Source organism: Myodes glareolus, chromosome 4, assembly GCF_982192425.1.
Source record: "Myodes glareolus chromosome 4, mMyoGla1.1, whole genome shotgun sequence".
NCBI lineage: Eukaryota > Metazoa > Chordata > Mammalia > Rodentia > Cricetidae > Myodes > Myodes glareolus.
Window position 1 is genome coordinate 110,495,225 of NC_142029.1, and position 20,718 is coordinate 110,515,942.

Sequence of the window (20,718 nt, forward strand, 5' to 3'; positions counted from 1 at the left end):
AAAAATTGTAAAAAGGACTAGTTAACAGATGTCTTTCATAATGTAATAGATCCTGTTTTCTGATGACTTCATTGACATTTGTATGTGAATCAGATTCCCTAAGTGGCATATGGTATAGCTGGCATAGTTGGAGGCTGATAGAGACAAACCTACTACTTACATTTTAGTTAAGAAGACTGGTGTGGTCACTCAGACATTGCCATCTAGTCTCATGAATAGGAATGGCTCTATTCTATTTTAGACCATTTCTTAGGTTTTTTAGTACAGAATTCTGCAGCACATAGATGTTCGGGAGGCACCTGGGTCTAGAAGTTAAAAGTCTTAGAGTTGTGAAGGAAATGTAAAGGGGAAAGCACAGAAACATTCAGGTCTAGTCTGTCAACAGATGCAGAGGGAGCTAGGACTTGGATGTGTGGCTGTATTTTCTGCACTAGGAGTGTCCTCCCTTCAGTGTTGGAAGTATGACTCAATCTTGGCCTGCCAACATAAAACAGAGATGTTTATTATGAGCTGTACCTGGGGATATGGGTTCAGGTGTTCCCGAATAACATGTTCCACTATGGAAACAGTTACAGAAACTTATAGTCACAGGACAAAAGAAAATGGTGAATTCCTGGTATTTTCCAAGTGTTTAGTCGGGCCCATGAGGCAGGCGACTTGCAGAGAACTGTTGTCGTGGTGGAATTAGTAATTCGCTGTGCTCTGACTTAAGATGTCAGTTCTTCAGGGATCACCCCCATTTCCCTATCCACTTTTTCAGGCAAGGAAGCCCACAGGAGAAAATGACTTGAAAATTCAGAATATAGAACAGCTCGGAGGGTGGCTTCCTCTTGTCCAAGGCCCTGCCTGGGGCGTCTCTGATCCGGAGGGGTCTAATGGTGAGCAGCCATGTTCAGCAGACGTCCATGATGAGCACAGTGGTGAGATGGTCCCTGTTGTCTCTTTATCCTGCCTCTTTGCCTTCATCCCTGCAGCTTGCTGACTGAAGAAAAGCTTCCTGTGTGTTCACAATGTTTCATTTGTTTAACCTTATCTTTGACCTGATAGGTGAGAGTCTGGGCAAAGATCTGAGTGGTAGAGCCTCTAAGCCACCTGTCTCCAAAGTGAAATGTGGTTTGGACTTAAACCAGCATGAGCTTAGTACGATACAGGAGGTGGAGTCACCAGCAAGTGGCAGGACTTCCATGCCAGGTAAACAGTTTGGCAAAATTCAACATGTTACTAGTTTGCTAGCTTTCTACATTTTTTCAGTATGCTAAAATATATTCAAGAGCTGGTCTTTGAGTACTTGTAAAAAGAGAAACTGATTTACATAAAAATAATCCAAAATTTGGAACCAGAGAGATGGCTTACCAGGTAAAAAGTATTTTCCTGCTCACTATACAAATCTGACAGCTGGAGCTCAATCTCTGGATCCCAGGTGGAAAACATGAGCCAACTTCTTAAATGTAGTCCTCTGACTTCTACATGCCTGCCATGATACACACACACACACACACGCCAACGCTCACATATATCACATATACTCACAATAATAATAACAGAATTTATTGAAGTATTTAAAGTTTTGACTTAAAATATGGCACTGCAGCTTTGTTCTGTCTCACATGGTGAAGGCAGCATACACTAAACTGTAAATGTTAGAACTCTAAGGGAAAGTTTTCCTGGCAGTCGGAAGCCAAGGACTATCTCCAGCTCAGCAGGGAAAGGTATCCCAACAGAAGTGTTAGCAACTCTGTTTCAGTGGGGGATGATTTCTCCAGAAAAGATTTCCCTAATGCAAGGGTAGCAGCTCTCCTCCAGCAGGGGATGGTATCCCCAGAGAAATGTTACAGTTCTGCCCTGCTCAGGCCAAAGTTGTTACTGTAAGCTGTACAGCTTGGATGGAAAGATATCCTGGCATCCAGGAATCAAGGAATACCACTAAGTCACATCGCACAACAGACCTCACACAAGAGATTTATCGGGAGGGGGAAAACAGGAGGTGGCTGCCTCTTCTTAGACAAGAAGCAACAAACTGAACAGGATACAGGGCTTAGAGAGTTTCTTGGAAAGGGGGTGGAATTTTTCAGGGTGGAGCTTTCCACAGTGGAGATTGGTGGCATTTCATGTCCAGAGCCTGGGCTTTTTACTCTGTAGTGTCGAGGGCAGTGTCCAGCAGTTATTCTGTGGGTGGAACCTGGCAGTTGGAGGTCCTCAGGGGAGGGGTCTGGCCACTTGTGTGGCTCAAGGGTCTAACAGTTACAGCTCTGCTTTGCTAAAGGGTTTTCTCACAGAGATGTAGCTCTGCTCTGGTGAAAGTAAGTCATTAAAACAAACGTCACTTAAGAGATTTATTAGGAGGGAGGAATCCAGGAAAGTGGCTACCTCTGCCAGGGTGAAAAATGGCAGCCCCGAACTGGTACCAGACTTTTATAGGGTTTCTTAGGGGTGGAGCTGTCCAAGGTGGAGTTTTTCAGGGTGGGAATTGGTAGGATCTCAGTTCCTGAGTTTGAGACAAGCTCAGAGTGTAGGGTAAAAGGGCCAGCCAAAGAAACACACCCTGGCCTTGAAACCAGAGCCAATGAAAGAAACACACTTTGGTACTGAAACCAGAGCCACATCTGCCCCTGACCTGCTGAGCATGAAAACCAATTCCTGGGCATAAAATCTAGCCAGTCAAGCTTGTCCAAGCTTAAGGGGATTGAAATCTGACCAATTCCCATCCTGAAAAATCTCCACCCTGGAAAAACTCCACTCCTAAGAAGCCCTATATAAACCCTGTATCTGTTCTGTTGGCTGCTGCCTTTTTCCACCCTGGCAGAGGCAGCCACTCTGCCAATAAACCTCTTGAATGAGGTTTGGGTGAGACTTTTCCTTTGCTGGGGTGGAACAGAGCAGAGAAGTAACCTCTTTCACTGGAGCAGAACTGAAGCACTCTGGGGAAACCTTCCCCAAGCAGCACAGAGTTGCTATACTGTTCGGGGGTGAGCAGAGTTGTAACAACTTCACTAGGGTAACCCTCCCTTGCGGAACAGAGTTGTTACATTGAGGAAACCTTTCCCTGGAGCAGGGCTATAATTTACTGTTCTTATGGTGACTTTGTGGTACTCTTTGGATCACTTTTTATCCGAGCTGTAATGCTTACACGGATAGTGCATGGATCTAGTGCTCTGGGATTGGTTAGTTTTTGTGCTCAGGAATTGGTTGGATTTCAGTTCCTGAGTTAGGGCCAGGGTGTTCTTTCAATGGTACTTTTCATCCCAGAATAAGTAGCTTCTCTCTCACATGGGAAGGCATTGTGCCCTGTAAAAAGCTTTCTGGCAGTGTGCACTGATCAGCTTCTCTCACACATGGGCAAGGGCAGCGTGCTGTGGCCAGGTCTGCTCTCTCTCTCACACACTGACACAGTGCTTCCTTCCATGTCCACCATTTAGACACGTTTCAAATGTGGAACTCAGTTCTCTTTTCCCTTCTGCATCTACTCTCCCTACTGCATCTTCTCCTACATGTTAATGAAATATTTTAGTTATTTTCTTTCTAAATAGGCTCTCACTTTGTAGTTCTGTCTTACCTGGAACTCAGTGTGTAAACCAGACTGGCCTTGATCTTTTTCTTTTATAGGATAATGATGCCTAAAATGTTGACTTTACCAACAATTAGAACATATGTGTTTGTTTACTATACTATTATGTCCATACACCTAAAAACTACTTCTTGAAATCCTTGAATTTCTTAACAACCTTTAGATTTTAGAATCACTAGATAATTTTCGTGATGAAATTTACCAAAGCAGGGCTTGTTTAGGAGAAAATCAGCTTTTTGTTGCTTAAAAAGGTACATGGGAGGGTAATGTTATTATCAGCCATTTTGGTCAAGCCTTTGTTTCTTATGGAAAGACTGTGAGAAGACAGGGAAACAGAGGCCCTTTCTGTTCTTAGTAGGAATAGGCATGATATGTTTCATGAAATGAGTCAGGATTTTATGCCTGGCTTTGGAAGCTTTTTCCCGTTCAGAAATTAGTTTACTAATTCAGAATGATTGTGAGGAAAGTCATTGTCACTGATTCCAGTAGTTAACTTTTGAGATTACAAAATGTCATCTTGTATAAAGAGAAAATCCACTTCCTCTTTAAGGGTTGGCCCCTCCCTTGATATCCTCCTAACACTCTAGTTCTCTTTGAGCTCTTACACCCACCCATGTACACTCCCACTCAATCCTGACTGGAAGCCGAGCCTTGCAGTGTAGCTCAGACCATCCGCAGATTACATATGTGTGCCTGGCTAAATAAAGTAAGGTCATTCATAAAAATGGCATTTCCCCCAAAGAAGTGAAAATTGGTTGAGAAAAGAGTGGGGAAGCCTTGCAGTGCATTTTCATTCACAGAGTAAAGCTTGATGGAAATTACATATGGGTAGGGCAGGTAGAGGGGACACAGACTAGTCTGTATTGATTTTTCTTTTCTCTTTTTTTCCTTCTGGATAAATTTCCTTAATTCTTTTATTCTACTGAACAAAATTCTTTTATTTATTTTTGATGATCCAATTGCAGTTAACAGAAAGTCACTTTTTTCTTTCTGATTCCTCCTGTATGCCACCCTGGTAACATCCTACTTTTGTATTGGAGTTACTTTAAGAGTTACTTTTTGGTTTGGTTCTGTATTTTCTGTTGATCCAAAGTTTTATTTACTGTTGAATTTCATGGAAAAGGTGGGGCATTTTCATCAAGGACTCTCAATAGGAAACTCTCTCGTGCCAGCCCAAGCCTGGCTACTGTCTGGGTGGAATAACAGAGTTTATAGGCCTGACTAAACCACCAACACTTGAACCTTTAAGAGTTCAGATTTTCAAAAACTATTACCTATTATATATGATAAACAGCCATTTATTCACTAGAGAGGTGGTTCAGAGGTTGAGCACTTCCTGTTCTTCTAGTCCCCAGCACACAACCATTTTAGCTCCAGCTCCATGGGATTCAGTGCCCCTTCTGATCTCCAAGGGCACTGCACACATGGAGTATGAATACACACACACACACACACACAAACAGGCAAAACACTCAAACACTTTAAGTTTTAACTGGAACTTAATGAATTGGTTATTCCTCCCCTCCCCCAAGGTAAATCAGACTTTTGTCAAGATCGAGACCCCTTAAGGGTCTCAGTAAGCAGAGAACAAAGTTTCCTGGGGAGTCCACTGGCATGTGACCCATTTGGTTGTCACCAACCACCTGCCCAGAACAGCAGAAGCCATGACTGTGATGAAGCAGGTGAGTTGAAGTGTTACATTATACACAGGACATGTGGATAAAAAGTGGTTGCTGGGGTCTGTGTAGTAGTGGTAAGTGGCTTTGGTGACTGTTGATAGTCAGATCACTGTGGTACACCCATGCTCTCTTGATTTATGTAGTCACTAACAGTCACGAGGATGAGGCTGGGATGTATGGATACCAGACTGTTCAGGAACTCATTCTTCTGCCTCTGTCTCCCAGGTGACAGAAAATCTTTATTGTAAAGTCTGTCAATTCCACCACCCAGGGGCAACCAAAGCTAATTTTCTTGCTTTTGAATTTATGGATACATGTAGACATGAAGCTATAGATAAGAAGCTAAAATATTGCTTGCTGGCCTAAAAAAAGACCCAATACCATTTTACTAGTTGTAACATTCTTTTCAGTAGTTATTTTTGTGGGATTTCTTTTTATTTTAGCTTCATTTAAACACAAATAGTTAATATGTGAATTGTAGCTTCTGGAGGGTTTCTGAGAGGGAATGACTCCAACATCTGCCCTTTGTGTTACAGTGAAACAACAGTATAGGACATTGTCATTTTTGATATTCTGATATACTTTTCCTTTGACTCTTCCAACTCTAATTAATATTTAAATATTTTACCTCTAGACTAGCAGTGACTAATTTTTTTATTAAAGTAATGAATATTACCCTAATGAGTATTATAGATGATAAATAAATTGGTATTTTTTTATGTGGCTAGAGATAAGGCAACAATTTAAGAAATAAAAATAAGGTGTAGAAATGTAGGGAATGATACCCTCTGGTGCTAAAATTTTACTTTGTCCTAATTTCCCCTACCCGTTCTGAACCCTCCAATCCATCTTTCAGTTAAAGTCAAGGAATCTGATGTTGAGAATCATGCAGTATTGAGTCATGCTGTCTCAGAAGAAGCAGCAAGTACATACCTGGGTCCAGCTGGGAAGCCAGATGACAAGGTCAGTGATGCTACTTTGTGTACTATATTGAGCTGTTTGGTTCCATGTTTCTGTTTAGTTTGTTAGAAACTTTGTTCTCTGAGATCTACTAAGGTGGATCAGTGATGAAAATAGCCAAATCTGAGCATCAGAAGACCTTTTGGTTTGCTTGGTGCGTGATCTTTACAGTTCTGAGAAGCAAAACTACAAAATATCTTAAATAGTTAAGGAGGTCTGTTGTGTGATGCGAGAAGGGGTGCATGCGTGTGCAGCTTAAAGCAGTTAGGGTCTGTGTGCGCTGAGAGGTGTGTAGGGGCGTGTGTGTGTGTGTGTGTGTGTGTGTGTGATCATTTCTGAGCAATGATGAAAAGGCTTTAATACTGAACCTTGTCACTATGAAGGTTTCTACACTTGACCTGAGCTCAGAATTGACAACTAGCACTGTTGATTTGTGGTTTTTCTAGTTGTCCTCCTGATACATTATGATCCAATATTGTCTTTGAAATTTTAGGCTGAAACACAAGAGATGTCTCAGGAGCTGTTATCTTCAGTAACTGTTTCTACTGGAAGCTTTTTAAGTTATGAAGTCACAGATTTGAGCCTTACAGATCCAGGTACTATCAAACTTTGTGAATGCAGTGAAGAAGCAGCACTGGCTGCACGCCAGTGTGGTGATGGAGGAAGCGGGGCTTCTCCATGCTGTGTCCTGGTGGTGTGTTTGGGGGAAAGCTGTCTCAGGCCTACAAGGAAAACCTCACTGTTGAATAGAATATAAACGACAGTCGTGCACTCCGGCACTCACAGATTTCTTGGTTGCATCAGTCTCAGTAATATATACTGCTATGACATGTTTGTGAGGAAGTAGCCAGCCATTAAATTAATGTGTTACAAATGTTAATTAAATGTTTTGATTAAACTCAAATTTTAGAGTCATTTTCGGAACAGACGGAGCTTCAAGAACAAGACTCTACCACTAAACAAGAAGAGACTTCTCCTTTTAGTTGTGCAGCTCCTTCACCGCCAGTCAGTTATCAGCAGCCGCACCCCTTGGGTGCTAATGAATCTCTGTTGCCCAAGGAGGAAGAAAAGGCATCTGATCACACACATGTTCAACAGATCATAGACAAGGATTTACATGAAGCAAATTTGATACCTGAAAAAAGAGACTTTCAGGGTAAAATTTAAAAGATATTTTTCTAGCTTTCACCTTTCATCGTCTTTAGTTTTAAGTATTGTTTGAGGTTCGTATTTTTATCACCTGTACATTTATGCCATAGATATTGAGGGCATTTATGAGACAAGGCATCTGGGAACACTCTTAACTGGATAGTAGGGGCCAGCCAAATGGCTTGACATTAAAGGTTCTTGCTGTCAACCCATGACCCACTTTACGTTCGGTCCCCAGAATCCCCATGGTTGAGAGATGACTTCTAAAAGTTATCGCTGTCCTATACACAGCATTGTGGCAGGTGCCACAGGTACACATACATGTACATCAAACACATAAATAAATGAAGATAATTTTTAAACAACAAAAGTCTGAAGAGACGATTAATGAAGACATCTCCCTACAACTAAGGCAGGGATTTGAGTGAGATTCCTGCCATGAAACCCTTTAAGAATTTGAAATTAAGAGATTTGCACATAAGATGCACCCCAGTAACAAGACAGTATAACGAACATTTCCCATTTTACATTATTAATCATGAAGTGAGCTGAGTAAGAACTCAAAGCTTATAGTTAAGTTTTCCCAGGTAGTCTTATGTGGCTTGCATTCCTAATTAACCATAGAAACCTTTGAAGCTGGTAAAGTGGAGATTTGAATTTTAGTTTCTAGACTCACTGGATTCCATTTACACCTGGTAACAATCATGACTGAGCATGGAAAACAAATGGAAGTAATCCTGCTGTATCAGAAATGTCTGAACCCTTTCCCAGGTCTCATTCCACGGTTAACCATTTAACCTTTTTCTTTCCCTCCCTCCAAGTTTCAGGTGTGGACCTTGACTTTCCAGAACTGGAACATATATTTCCACACTTGCATCATCAACTCTTTAAACCCTTGGAGCCATATCTAGATTTTGACTTATCATCGTCCTCTGGGATTTCTCAAGACAACAGACACTTTCATGAGGTAAATTAAAGTTTACATTAAGTGACTTGTTTCATTCTGTTCTCTTTTTTGTAGTCCAAGATGAAACTTTATAAGTTGCCAAGACAGGCTGACCCATGTGGTTGGGCTATAGGTGCACACCACCACGCCCAGCCTGTCTTTCAGGGTTGGGAAGTTAAGACTGAATAGGCCAAAGTCCTTGCACTCATTCTTCAACACCAAGGAGGGAGGCAATACTCAATAGTGACATCGATAAGTATGCTGTCAGAGTTGACTAAGACCATTTCTATTTGACAACACAAATTATAAGGATTGATTTATTAGCACGGTTTTTCTAAAGGCAGAGGTTTACAGAAATCAGAGGAAGTGGTTAATTATCTCACAGCAATTAATCATTCCAGGCAGGGCATGGATTCGTGAAGTTTGATTTGACTAGTAATACAGAGTCAGTATTTCAGCCTTTGTTTTCAGCAGAGCTCTGAATCTTCATCTAAGATTAAGGAGTCCTCCAGAAGCACAGCATGTTTCACAGCACTGAGGGGCAACTTGCATTCTCTTAATTCAGAACAGCCCGTTAACCTAGCTCGTGCTGCAACACGGAGTTTTGCTGCTGAAGGTACGTCAAAATCCAAGACATTCCTCTTTTTGAGGATCCGTTTAAGTATGTTATTCAAAACCCTGGTGATTTATTCTGCCCATATATCAGCTTTCCCATCTAAAACAGGTCATAAAACCCTGTTTGCATTCTACTTAAAATGTGGCCTTCTCTTTTAACTGTAGGACCTGAACAATCTTTCAAGCAGCTTCTACCAGAATTCTCTTCACCGGAAAGCCAACATGCTGATCTACCAAGTATTTACAGCATCGAAGCAAGAGATGCCTCCCAAGGCATGGAAAACCATGACTATTCTGAAGAGACAGAAATACTACAAAAGAAAAAAAGTGTTCATTTTCAGTCCTCAGCAGAGAACCTTAGTCCAGTCTGCAGTTCTGATGGTGCCACTGTATTTAATCAGCTACACCTGCTGCAGGGCTCTCCAAGTTCTTCTACCCCTATGTTGGGCTTTGAGGAACTGTCAAGAAAAATGGTTGCAGTGCCACAAAGCCAAAGGCTCACTCAAGATAAGAAAGAAGCTATAAATCCACATGTAGAAAACTCAGAAGGGTCTCATTCATTGAGTGTTCAAAATGAAATGTCTATTCAGAACAGAGTTAAAACTGAAACCACAAACCCATCTCGGCTATCACAAGCAGAGCACATCATGAATTCATTTCCGAGCTCTATTCCTGTCTGGGTAAGCGTGTTTTGTAAAATCATCTTCCTGAGAAATCTTTCCAGCAGAATTGAAAACTCCATACAAGTTTGGTTCAGTTTGTTAGGTTACTTTTCCATCTTTATAGTCAACTGTGGTCTTACTTTATGCTAGGAAGGCAGAGATGGGCAGGTGCTGGCCAGCCAAAAGATTGAAAAAAGAAAGAAAAAAGCTGGCCTGGTGCCACAACACACCTTTATTCTCTTGTGGGTCTGAATTCAAATGCAGACACAGACGAAGGACAGCCAGGAGATCCCAGTTTTTCCGCACTGCTCCTCCCATGTCCTGAGTTCTTTTACAAAGACTAACCAGGTGGCACAAACCCTTAATCTCAGCACTTGGGAGGTAGGTAGATTATAGAGCGAGTTCCCGGACAGATAGGGATTTTACAGACAGGCACCATATGGACCAAAACATGACATGTTCCTCTTTGAATTGTTAAACAGGAAACAGAATCTGGCTATGGTATAATGGAAGAACCAGATCTCACTCTAGTAAGCACCAGCGACATCAGCATTGCTGAAACAGATCTTGCTAACTTAACCCTTGAAGAGAGAGACAGTGAAGCACAGAGCTGTTCCCAGGTAAATGTCCTTAGCCCTGTGGTAGACTGGCATCTATAACTGAAAACTGAAAGTCTTGTCATCCTCTCAGTCAAGTACAGCAGGTTTTGTACCTTAAAGAAACAGGTGAAGTTAGCAACTTTGCCCAGTGGTACCTTGTCTACAAAGGAAAATGGGGGCCCAAGATTTTGTTTAATGCTAGCAAACCGTGGAAAACACAGCAAAACAAAGTTACTTTCTCAAAATCAGGCAGATGCAACTTCAACAGGAGCTATATTAGAGTCTTGTATGGATCAACTCCAAGTGGCACCTTCAGGTAAGTCAGCCCTTTTTCCTTCTTTTTGAGAAGCTCTCTGGAGCTATGGTTGGAGTCTGATCTGGAACTAGCACTTGTAGTCCAGGTTGGCCTGCCTCTGTTTCAAAGCACCCCACTGCCTATCCTAATGTTTTAAGTGAAATGAGGATGTCTGTAAAAACCTTTTTAAAAAATTTGCAGTCACACCAATGAAAAGAAAGAAGACATTTATGGATCGATCCTACCAGAGACAGAGAGAGACGCGGAATAAAGCACAACTCACAACAGGTATGCTTCCTTATTTTTTAAAAAAGAAGGTAAAGAACCCAAAGAAATCCTTTAACCTATCCCTTGATCTTAGGTTTGTCCCTGAGCCGCGGGAAGGGTGTTAATAAAGTCAGAGCACCTCTCCCTGAAGAGAGAAGGTCCACACAAGCCCTCATACACCAGAGGGCACTAAGGTATGGGCATTGTTATTTACTTGTAGTATTGACTCATTAATACCCATTTAATCCCATGTACATTTCTTACAGATTATACAGGCAGTTAGCTGAGGTAAAACAGCAAAAAGAAGAAAAAACAAAGCAAGAAGTCTGTGCCCAAAATAGAGCAAGGGCAAAAGAATTTCATAAGGTGAGCAGGAGCCAGTTTTTCCCTCTAAAAAGCAAACAATTCAAAAACTAAATTAATTTTCATTCCTTCTGCAGAAAACACTAGAGAAACTTCGAGCCAAAAATACATGCTGACTTCCTATAAACTGTGTAAAGGGTTTTCTTTTAGTTTAATGTATAAAACTAGACAAAATTATTTATTGTAAATAAATTTTTATTTAAGGGATTTGATTCCATCTTGAGTCGCATGGTTTCCAGATTTCTGAAGGGAGTTAAAAAGAATTAAGTTAAGCTCTCACACTTCTGACTTGGGGAATGCATGTTATCTTCTCAGAAAAACATAACACTATCAAGTGCCTGCTTTCTTCTGTGAAGAACATCAATCTTTGGTCACAGCGTAAAGAGCTTTTGGTTTCACAGCCCAACAAGCCCTCTTTGAAATGACCTTCAGTGTGTTTCTTGTATACGCACCTTTCATTCCCCTTTCACTCTGATTGTGCTCTTTAGCCCTGCATAACAAAAACAAGGTAGGGGTCAGCACCTGAGCATTCTGAGATAATCATAGATATTTACTCATCAGGAATAAAATGTCCCCAACAGGTTAACTGCTAGCCAAGTAGCACATAAAAAACCTATTGGGAATTTTTTTTTATGGTCATGTCCACAGCAAATGAGAAACTGCATTCTCAAAGCCTTGGTAATGACCATTACAATAAGAACATTAAATGACTATTACAACTACTTGCCTTTTGTTCTCTTTTCTCCTTGAATTACAGCCAGAACAGTCATGACTAATTCAAAGTTTTTAACCTGTGGGAAAAAAATGTATGATGAAGATTAACATTACTCATTAATGTATCCTAAAAGCCACTGCCCAAAATTATCAGTGTTTAAAGTTCTCATGTTAAATTGTTCCATGTACTAAATATTGTCTGAAGACATGGCCCTTGGGAGAAGGCAGGACTGTTCATAGCCAGATGGGCTATGAAGCCGGATTGTCTTGCTCGTATATGTAAGCCACATTCCAGCACTGCTCAGTGGATTCAAAGAGCCTTTGTGTTTATATTTGCATATATGGAATCTGGGGAGACCCACCAAAAGACGATGTTCAGAAAGGCTATTTCACTCAGCCCATTCAGAGCAGTTGAACATTGTCTATCATCACAACATCATCTCTTACTGGTAGTGTCTTTCCACCAGAGCAGCAAATTTCAGTCTATCATCTCAAGTTAACATCTTACCAAAACAATTCTGGCGCCTTCTTCAAACCAGTTTTTAGGAACCTAAAAGATTGAGCACAGAAATAAAAGAAATATTATCTATGCAGTATTCTCAGTATTCTGCCTACAGGCCAGAAGAGGGCACCACCAGCTCTCATTACAGATGTGGTTGCTGGGAACTGAACTCAGGACAGGCAGTGCTCTCTTCAGCCGCTCTGACATGTCTGCAAACCCAAAATTATAGTGGGCAAATGTAACAGGCCTCATTGTCACCACTGTAATGCATCTACTGTGATGGAAGCATGACCTGTGTCTCAATGTAGCCACATTTACCAGTTCTGGACACTGACTGACGACAGCACCCATCTTAAGTAGATAGAATGAGGCTCAGTCTCATGTATTGTGCATCAAATAAAACCATCTAGAAGCAAACAGAAATGGGGCCTTACCATTTTAAGCCAGGCCTCACTTGTTTTGACACCTAAGAATAAAAAGAGTTAGTAGTTCATCAAGCAGATGATAATGCTTGCCACCAAGCTTAGACCAATTACTCCCTAGAAACCACATTGCAATCAAACTTGCCCTGACCGCCACAGGGCACCCATATCCAGTATAAAATAACTGTATCATTAGAAATACCAGGTTTATCTTGCACAAAGCCAAGAAACCAACGATGCCAGATAGTGAATTTCTATTGCACTGTCTTTTGAACACACCAGCAGGAAAGGACTGCTGAGTGCAGATACCATGCAGTGCCAATTCCTAATAAGAAATTTATCATTTTCTCCTCTAAGTAACACAAGCATTCCACATGTTAAGAAGGAGGCTGTATGGGCTTTCAGCTCTTCAGTTTATGCAGCATTCCATGCTCACTGAAAATTGCCCAAATCATTAACTGGCTAAATGTACCTTCTCTTTGGCTGCACACACTGCTGGTTGATTGTTTCTCAATGAAGTCAGAGTTCCCAGATTCGGCTATCATGGCTACAATGGTTCTGAACTGGTACTCTAGGTCAGATGGCTCTTTACTGAGCCACCTACTCAGCAAGTTTCCCTGTTCCCCAGGCTGGTCTCCAACTTGATCCTTGCTCCCAACTCCTAGGACTACAGGAGTGGGATACAGGAGTGTATCATTAAAGAACGCAGACATCATTTCTAGACATGATTTCTTAGCATGACATGAAAATGTTTTTTTCTAGTCTATACATAAAGCAATTGCTTTTGCTTAGAACACACTAAAAACCAATAGGAATTCAGTTTCACTTACCAGTGTGTTTGAAGAGTTCTGCTCACTCATTCCTAGAATAGTACATAAGATTTTAAGATTGGATTTCCAGTTATGAGAACTAAGTTCACTGTCCAGACTTAATAGCTGTATGTCAGTTCTATCAGAATTAAGTTTTAGTTCATGTCTGTATCATTCAGCAGCTGAACAGTTTTATTCATCATTTGAACTGTACTATACTTTCCCGAGATACAGTACCACCAGACTTACCTAACAACATACTAATCATTATGAAGGCACGCCAGGGCCTGAAGTTTAAAAGAAAAGGTGATATTATTGTTTCAAACTTTTTAGATGTCTTGTAGTTCCTTTCACAGACCTAACCATGAGCAGCCCTGTGAGTCAAGCAACCACAAGTTACTATATGAGGCGTTTCCAACGATGTGTGGCTACTGGGGAAGCCCCATCGGGATAGACCTCAAAAAGCAATCATCGTGAAGCTTACATATGAACATCTACAAATAGGAGCTTAAGGAAATCACAAAAAGTCATCACAGAACAGGGTTAGGCTCTCAGAAAGCTGTGTTCTCAAATATTAATCAGTTTCACCACATGGTAAGAATTCTTCACCAAACTGTTCTAATCACCAGTACACATACACTATTACTTTATTTACTTATTTATTTTGGTTTGTTTTCAGGGCAGGGTTTCTCTGTCCAGCAATGGCTGTCCAGGAAACTAGCTCTTATAGACCAGGCTAGCCTTGAACTCAGAAATTCGCCTGCCTGTCTCCAGAATGCTGGGTTTAAAGGTTTGTGCTACCACTGCCTGGCATATACTAAATGTATTTGAGAATAATGTTACAAATTTCTGCAGTAAGTATATAACTTTGGTATATACTGAAGGCCTTATAGCCTTCAGAGTTTATTCTTGCATTATCCTGCTAAACTTCTCATTCCATACTGTTTCTAAATATGCATGCTTGACCATCCTCCAGGATTTACAGAAGGCTGTAGCACTCCCCTTTCACACAACTCTGAAGATACAAATTGACACTTACTACATTGAAACAAACATCCCCTCATGGGTATCTTCAATTCTGACTTCATAAAGCCTTTAAAAAAGAAACATTCATCATATTAGATACCTATACTTCAAAGTCCAGGATAGTGAAGAATCACCTCATCAAAACCATAATCCCTTGATGCTGAATTATATTCCTTCTTGTTTGTATCAAAACTCATATTGAGCAATAAGTTCTGGGTTGCAAAAGAGGATTTATTTTTGCACCTGTCTAACCTGCTTTTGTCCACCAGCTGAACAAAAACATATACAAGTGCTGCCCAAGGCCATAAAAATCGTACACAAAACATCCTAGGGGAAGACACTCTTTTGACTAAAGAACTCCTAGTCAGAAGCTAGCACACGGGTTGAAGCATCCTGGAGCTGTGTTTGGGAGGAGTGTATGAAAAGACTGTTCACAGAAAAGAACTCTTAGAAGTTGTGATTTAGCTTACATCCCTCACAATATGGCTGGTTAATAACCATCTTGTAAACTGCAAGAGTCCTGATACTTTCTGGCCCTGGGTACTAGGATGTATACACATTCGTGCAAGCTAAACACTCACAAAGATATGATTTTGTTATAAAAATTTTGTTTGAACCAGTCACTGGGCTGAAATCAGAAAGACGTGTAGGATTTCCTATTAGCATTTTTCTTCCAGGATCAATATCACAATCGTTTTTAATGTTACAGTATCCAAAGCTCTAAAAAGAAATTATGAAGTATTCACTTTCCCAGTCCTCTGTGGCTTCTTTCCCAGGCCGGTTCAGGTCCTTTCTTCATGTATTTGGCAAATAAAACACCTGTAGTCATGTCTTTCTATTAAGTCACTGTTTGAGTGCTCTTTACCTTCTCGGACAAGTCAGATGTACAGCTCATTCCCAGGCCATTCCGCGTGCTCTCTTGTGCAGTATCTTTACCCTTAGTTATTTTTAGATAATGCAGATTCTTTCTTAGTCTTCTTTTGTTCTAAATTTCTCTTTGGAAATTCTGAGCTTATTATGAAGCAACTGTTTTGCTGCATTTAATAGAAAAATCACGGTTAGCAACTAAGCTCACCACTGACAGGTGGATAAGGGCTACATCTATTTATTCAAAGTCCAAATTAACTTCTACACTATTTTCTCATTTGTCATCCTACACATCTATTCAAATGTTAATTACAAAGCATTTTAATAAGTGCAGAGAAAAGAACACTGGCTTCTCTTCCTCACAGAGGACTAACATTCAATTCCAAGCACCAACATGTGTTTAACTTCAGTTCCAAGGGGCCTATGAACTCTTCTTGCCCTCCCCAGATTATCAGACATGCACATGTTTGCAGGACACACTAATACATAATTTATTAAGCAAAAAAATCTTAAGAATGGAGTCATGCCTATAGCTGAGGAAGAAAGTGCTAGGATGTTAATCCACTGGTCTGTGGTCTCAGGGTTCAATTATCTGACAAAATTAAGAAATGATACTGACTTCCATCCTCCACACTTACATGGAAGAGTATGAGTGTGTATGAGTACCTTGTCATAATGTAAATGCATAGCCCTGAGCTTTGAATCCCAACATCGGGGATATGCATTAAGAGCAGCAAAGAAAAAAGCTCAATATCAAATATCCTTGATTATTTCCATTCTTATGTCTCCTACACTAAGTTTAAACAAAATTTTTATAGAAACAGCTGTATACAACTTCTACATTCCATAAATAAAAATCAGCCACTTACAACCAATTTGATATCACATTCAGACTCAGGATTTGTTGCCTCATCTTCTGTTCTGTAACATCAAAAACATGTATCACAAACCTTACCTTATATTTTGATGCTATGAAGACCTATACTCTAATACTTAATATCCTGTCTGTAATTCTCCAAACTGATACCCTGTGCATCTACTTAATATTAACATAAACAATCCTAAATAAATGTGGTGGAAATTATGGTTACTGCTTCAGCATTTAATTGGTGGATGAGTAGTTTAGCAAGGTCACCTGTCTTTACTACTAGCACTTGGAAAAGAGGTAATGAGTTCAAGCCCAGCCTAAGCTATATAGCTAAATGTGGAATTGCACACTAAGTTACCTTAAAAAATAAAAACACAAACAAATTATTCTAGGAACAAATTATTCTTCAAGGTCCAACTTACAATGGCTCATCAATGGGAGAAAGAGGACCATCATCATCCATGTACTTGTGTCTCCGGCTGTCAAAGTCTTCCTTTTCTAAATCTTCCCCAGCATGCATTTGTTCCAAACATTCCTTAAGATGGTGCTCATACTTGAGTTTTTCAATGTGGTGAAAAAATCCTCTTGCAACAGCTTGCTTCAAGTTAGAAAACACAATTCCTTAAATCAAATAAAGACTGAAATTCTACAAGGGGCTGGGAGATGGCTCACTGTGCATCAAGTGGAAACAGAAACCATGTAAATGCTGAGCGTACAAGGTAGTTCTACTACAATTCCTGACTTAGAAGGTGTAGACAGTTCCCCAAGAACAAGCTCAATATAAAGATAACCTAAATTTGCTAGCTACGCTAAGGGTGTACATGCATGTACATGAAGAGAATGACATTAATCCTTGTTTACAAATTCCTACAGAATTTAATACTCAAATATTTGAAAAACTTATCTGGGTACTTAAATTTGTCTGCTTTCATGTATATGGGTGTTTTGACCGCCTGTATATCAACACACTACATGCATGACTGGTGCCCTCAGAGAACAGAAGGGAGCATCACTGGGGTTAGAGATGGCTGTGAGTGACCATGTCCTTAAATGTTCTTCAGCTATGTAACTCTCTCCATGTATCACTTGTCCTAGTTAGCTTTAACTCAATTGACACCGCTCAGAATCACCTAAGATGTGGTCCCAAACTGATGGACTAGTCCTCTTATAGTGTAGATTGCCTAGACTGTGGGCGGTAACATTCTCTGGGCAAGGGCTGCTGGGTTAACAATGCATGACGACCAAACAGCTAACAATCAGCATCCTTTATGGTCTTATTCTCCAGCCCTTTGGGTACTTCTAAAAATGGACTTGAGGAAGTGATGCCTCCTTACTTTGAAATGACAGGTTTGACTTGGGCTACTGAAATGAAAGTTGGTCATGGTATACTTGAGAGTAGTTAAGACAAGGCTTTTCTGCATAGAACACTTGGAACATTATTCTCTGAAACTGTATGCATACTAAAAAAATGCCAGTGCAGACTTCACTCAGAAACACTTGAACTGAAGGCTGGAACAGACTTTACATAGAAGCCACTGTTTAGTGTCAAAGTAACCAAGTGTGTTCCAGGTACGCCTTAACTAAGAATGGCCAACAACCATGTCTTCTAGTCTACAAAGTTCTGTGATAGTCAGAGCTGTGACAGAGAAACCCTGACTGGAAGAACTAAGAAAGGTGGGGGGGGGGGAGACAACAACCCATTCAATTTTACCACCTACATGAGAATGACTCACCTCGTATGTTAAAATTTTCTTCCAAGGTAAGGGTTTTCTTCCATTTTCAGATTCTAAGAATGGAAACACAGCTCCTTTGTCTTTAATTTGTTTCACATCTATTTGTGACCTCCTAGGGTTTCTAGTGTTTTTTATTCCAGGTGGTCTTTCCCTTGGTCTCAACTTTGGCTTGTATTTCCTCTTTTTCCGTTTCTTTTTCTTAAATCTTTCAAAAATGGCCTTTAACGTCAAAGGCCTTGGTTCTATAGAGGAGTCACTTGAAGAGTCAGTTTCAACGTTCCCAGGAGAAATGACACATTTTGCAGTAGGGTTTCTTTGCTTTTGTGTGGGTAAAGGAATGTACTGTGTTTTAAATAAGCTTTCAGATGAGTCATCACTAAAATAAACAAATAAATAAAATGCATTACTCAATTTATCACTAGAAACAGTTCCCATTCATGAGTGGTGAGGCTGCTCAGGCAGTATTTACAACTCCAGCTTCAAGGAGCTCAGTGATTTCTCCTTTCTGGAAAACCAAGAATTCCTATGATACAGACCGTAGGCAAAAGTACACATAAGACAAACTGGATGGAAATGTTCAAAGTTTAAATGTACATTTTTTCAAAAGCCGCCCCCGCCATCATACCCAACATTTTAGAATGGACCAAGTACAGTTAGTCAGTCTGGCCATCATATTTAAAGCACCAGCTTGTTAAAATGTCCAATTTTATCTTTCAAGAGAAAAACTCCACAAATCATCTGCTTAACCAGTAAAGCACTACCCTGGTTCTGACTACTACAATTTCGTCAGAACATGATAAGAACATGTCCCATTTTTATGTCAGAGTTTTCTGTAGTACAATTAGCAGGGCATGTTAATACGCCTTTAATCCCAGCTCTTGGGGGCATAGGCATTGTTGTTTGAATGAGCCCACCAGTGGTCACCTACTGAGTCCTTGTCTCAAAATAAATTGAACTGTGCACTGAATCTAGTAGTTTACCCACCAATCTGCCTTACCTGTGGTTTCCAGTGTCGTCAGCTCTATCAGGTGTCATGCAGTCAACAGAGTTCCTTTCTGATTGAGCCATCACTTTCTCTCTGCCTTTCCCAGTTTTCTGCAATTACAAATTTCAGTGTTATGCACCTTCCCGAACATCCAAGAGTCTTCATTAAAGTTCAGCATACACTACCATGTAAATTCAGATAAAAATCGATCTGAGGATAGTCCACTTTAGATCACATTCAGTGGCTCACAACTCTCTTAAAACTCTAGCTACATGAGATGGTATGCTTTTTTTTGGCTTCCCGGATACCACCAGGAATCCAGGCATAAGAAACCACATTCCAATGCAGTCTGTTTTCTATCTAAATCTACCTAACAAGAGCACCTCAGTAACTTTACCACCAGCCAGACACAATAATTAATATAGTAGTACTAATTCCAATGAGTAACCATGGAAGGCTGAAACAAAATCATTACTGAGATTGTGGCTCAAAATTAAACTACTGGTCAAAACGCCCACAGGCCTGTAATCCCTACAGTCAGGAAAGAGCACACACGAACCTCTAGGGTGAGACTGGACAGATGGCTGAACATTAAGAGTACTGGGCTGCACTTTAGTGGACCCGAAATTAAATAAATTCCCAGCACCCACGTGGCTGCTTAAACAGAGAAACCCTGTCTCGAAAGACCACCAAGGGGGGGTGGAGTGCTGCAACCAGTTTTAGGGGATTCCATGACATCTAACCTGGGCACTGCACACACGTGGTGCACATAATAGGCAGGCAAAACACCCGCACATACAAAAAAAATAAAATTTCAACATTATTCTAGGCTACACAAATCCTAGAGCTAAACTAAGCAGAACCTTGAAGGATAAAACCAGGTGACTAAGACTTTAGACATCAATTGTTTAAATTAATCCATCAAAACAACAATGTGGTCGGGCAGTGGTGGTGCACGCCTTTAATCCCAGCACTCGGGAGGCAAAGGAAGGTGGATCTCTGTGAGTTCGAGGCCAATCTGGTCTACAAGAGCTAGTTCTAGCAGGCTCCAAAACAGAGAAACCCTCTCTCCAAAAACCAAAAAAAAAAAAAAAAGTACCACACTTAGGCCGTTTGTATCAACAATATATCTGTGTGTAAATTCTAAGGTAACTGCAAACTACACTGCAGCAACCTATCTAGAAATCAGTCACCCCTGTATGGTGCTTTCAAATTGTGAATCTCCAAGTTTAGAGGCCACGTGGTGAGTGTCAAGCTACTGGTGCGAATACACGCCGTGAGCAGACCGACGAGAACCTCTAAGCGCGTTAAGAGACGTAGGCAGGGTGCACACGGCACCTAGAGGACCTTCCTGGCCGGATTCTCCTCGGTACCTCCCGACAGCGACGGGGAGCGCGGCCTGCGAAGGCCTGGAGCAGGGCCCAAAGCCCCGAGCAGGGCCCGCCGCGCCTCGCCCGACCTCAGTGCCGACTCCGTGCAGACAATCGCCAAAGAACCCCGGCCTGCCTTACCCGTGGCCCCCACCGTTTGGTCGCACCAGACCGGGTTCCCCACGCAAACACAAGCGTCCTCCTCCTCCACCACGTCGAAAAGAGCGTTCCCGCCCGCTGCAGCTGGACTAGGACAGCCGAAACCTCGCGTGAACTCGTAGCGGCGGGTGGGTACCAGAGCGCGGCTACGCGGTGGGCGTGG

The 20,718-nt window shown here is 41.1% G+C and overlaps 2 protein-coding genes and 10 non-coding genes across 24 annotated transcripts in view; 3 read left to right on the forward strand and 9 right to left on the reverse strand.

The window, feature by feature from the left end:
* The window catches only part of Cep295 (centrosomal protein 295), a 41,365-nt gene extending 30,058 nt beyond the window's left edge, over positions 1-11,307 (forward strand). For 6 of the 9 annotated variants that reach the window (XM_048433834.3, XM_087905868.1, XM_087905863.1 and 3 more), the window contains 14 exons: positions 761-920; positions 1,048-1,191; positions 5,098-5,247; positions 6,101-6,207; positions 6,698-6,800; positions 7,115-7,360; positions 8,175-8,320; positions 8,771-8,915; positions 9,080-9,594; positions 10,059-10,196; positions 10,425-10,491; positions 10,672-10,758; positions 10,832-10,931; positions 11,004-11,307. In XM_048433834.3, coding sequence (XP_048289791.3) covers positions 761-920; positions 1,048-1,191; positions 5,098-5,247; positions 6,101-6,207; positions 6,698-6,800; positions 7,115-7,360; positions 8,175-8,320; positions 8,771-8,915; positions 9,080-9,594; positions 10,059-10,196; positions 10,425-10,491; positions 10,672-10,758; positions 10,832-10,931; positions 11,004-11,154 — 2,259 coding nt within the window. In that variant the 3' untranslated portion in view covers positions 11,155-11,307. The remainder of the gene's footprint in view (positions 1-760; positions 921-1,047; positions 1,192-5,097; positions 5,248-6,100; positions 6,208-6,697; positions 6,801-7,114; positions 7,361-8,174; positions 8,321-8,770; positions 8,916-9,079; positions 9,595-10,058; positions 10,197-10,424; positions 10,492-10,671; positions 10,759-10,831; positions 10,932-11,003) is intronic. The other 3 variants (XM_048433857.3, XM_087905862.1, XM_087905865.1) reach the window with 3 other exon arrangements.
* On the forward strand, positions 6,304-6,383 carry LOC125400924 (small nucleolar RNA U2-19). The gene has a single exon (XR_007232144.2). It is a non-coding gene; the product is annotated as a small nucleolar RNA U2-19 (small nucleolar RNA).
* On the forward strand, positions 6,542-6,611 carry LOC125400920 (small nucleolar RNA U2-30). The gene has a single exon (XR_007232142.1). It is a non-coding gene; the product is annotated as a small nucleolar RNA U2-30 (small nucleolar RNA).
* Positions 11,308-11,327: 20 nt separating the features above from the next.
* Taf1d (TATA-box binding protein associated factor, RNA polymerase I subunit D) lies at positions 11,328-20,694 on the reverse strand. Of its 5 annotated transcripts, XR_015001940.2 has the most exons (12): positions 20,538-20,694; positions 19,039-19,136; positions 18,042-18,417; positions 16,731-16,906; positions 16,310-16,361; positions 15,439-15,607; positions 14,587-14,640; positions 13,797-13,834; positions 13,569-13,600; positions 12,751-13,405; positions 11,828-12,364; positions 11,328-11,590 (listed from the first exon to the last, which is right to left on the reverse strand). XR_015001940.2 is itself a non-coding variant. In XM_087905871.1 (6 exons), the coding sequence occupies exons 2-6, from the start codon at positions 13,281-13,283 to the stop codon at positions 11,556-11,558; spliced, it is 246 nt and encodes an 81-aa protein (XP_087761997.1). In that variant the 5' UTR covers positions 13,284-13,405; positions 13,569-15,515; the 3' UTR covers positions 11,451-11,555. The 5 variants fall into 5 exon arrangements, 2 of the variants coding, with proteins under 2 accessions (XP_087761997.1, XP_085546031.2); XR_015737755.1 differs by lacking the exons at positions 11,328-11,590; positions 11,828-12,364 and having other exon boundaries at positions 12,549-12,782; XR_015001936.2 differs by lacking the exons at positions 11,328-11,590; positions 11,828-12,364; positions 12,751-13,405; positions 13,569-13,600; positions 13,797-13,834 and having other exon boundaries at positions 14,194-14,640.
* On the reverse strand, positions 11,400-11,528 carry LOC125400903 (small nucleolar RNA SNORA25). Its single transcript, XR_007232134.1, has one exon. It is a non-coding gene; the product is annotated as a small nucleolar RNA SNORA25 (small nucleolar RNA).
* LOC125400911 (small nucleolar RNA SNORA32) lies at positions 11,667-11,788 on the reverse strand. Its single transcript, XR_007232138.2, has one exon. It is a non-coding gene; the product is annotated as a small nucleolar RNA SNORA32 (small nucleolar RNA).
* LOC125400891 (small nucleolar RNA Z40) lies at positions 12,184-12,253 on the reverse strand. Its single transcript, XR_007232127.1, has one exon. It is a non-coding gene; the product is annotated as a small nucleolar RNA Z40 (small nucleolar RNA).
* Positions 12,551-12,689, reverse strand: LOC125400908 (small nucleolar RNA SNORA1). Its single transcript, XR_007232137.2, has one exon. It is a non-coding gene; the product is annotated as a small nucleolar RNA SNORA1 (small nucleolar RNA).
* On the reverse strand, positions 12,921-13,058 carry LOC148122433 (small nucleolar RNA SNORA8). Its single transcript, XR_015737783.1, has one exon. It is a non-coding gene; the product is annotated as a small nucleolar RNA SNORA8 (small nucleolar RNA).
* LOC125400937 (small nucleolar RNA SNORD5) lies at positions 13,685-13,756 on the reverse strand. The gene has a single exon (XR_007232147.1). It is a non-coding gene; the product is annotated as a small nucleolar RNA SNORD5 (small nucleolar RNA).
* LOC125400915 (small nucleolar RNA SNORA18) lies at positions 13,879-14,009 on the reverse strand. Its single transcript, XR_007232140.1, has one exon. It is a non-coding gene; the product is annotated as a small nucleolar RNA SNORA18 (small nucleolar RNA).
* Positions 14,740-14,867, reverse strand: LOC125400935 (small nucleolar RNA SNORA40). Its single transcript, XR_007232145.2, has one exon. It is a non-coding gene; the product is annotated as a small nucleolar RNA SNORA40 (small nucleolar RNA).
* Positions 20,695-20,718: the final 24 nt, after the last annotated feature.

Coding starts and splice junctions, on each gene's coding strand:
- Taf1d (XM_085689905.2), bottom strand. CDS start 19,109: ATGGCTCAATCAGAAAGGAACTCTGTTGACTGCATGACACCTGATAGA. Junction 16,907..18,041: donor AGAAAATTTTAACATACGAG/GTGAGTCATTCT, acceptor TCTAACTTGAAG/CAAGCTGTTGCAAGAGGATT. Junction 15,608..16,309: donor AATGTGATATCAAATTGGTT/GTAAGTGGCTGA, acceptor TATTAAATGCAG/CAAAACAGTTGCTTCATAAT.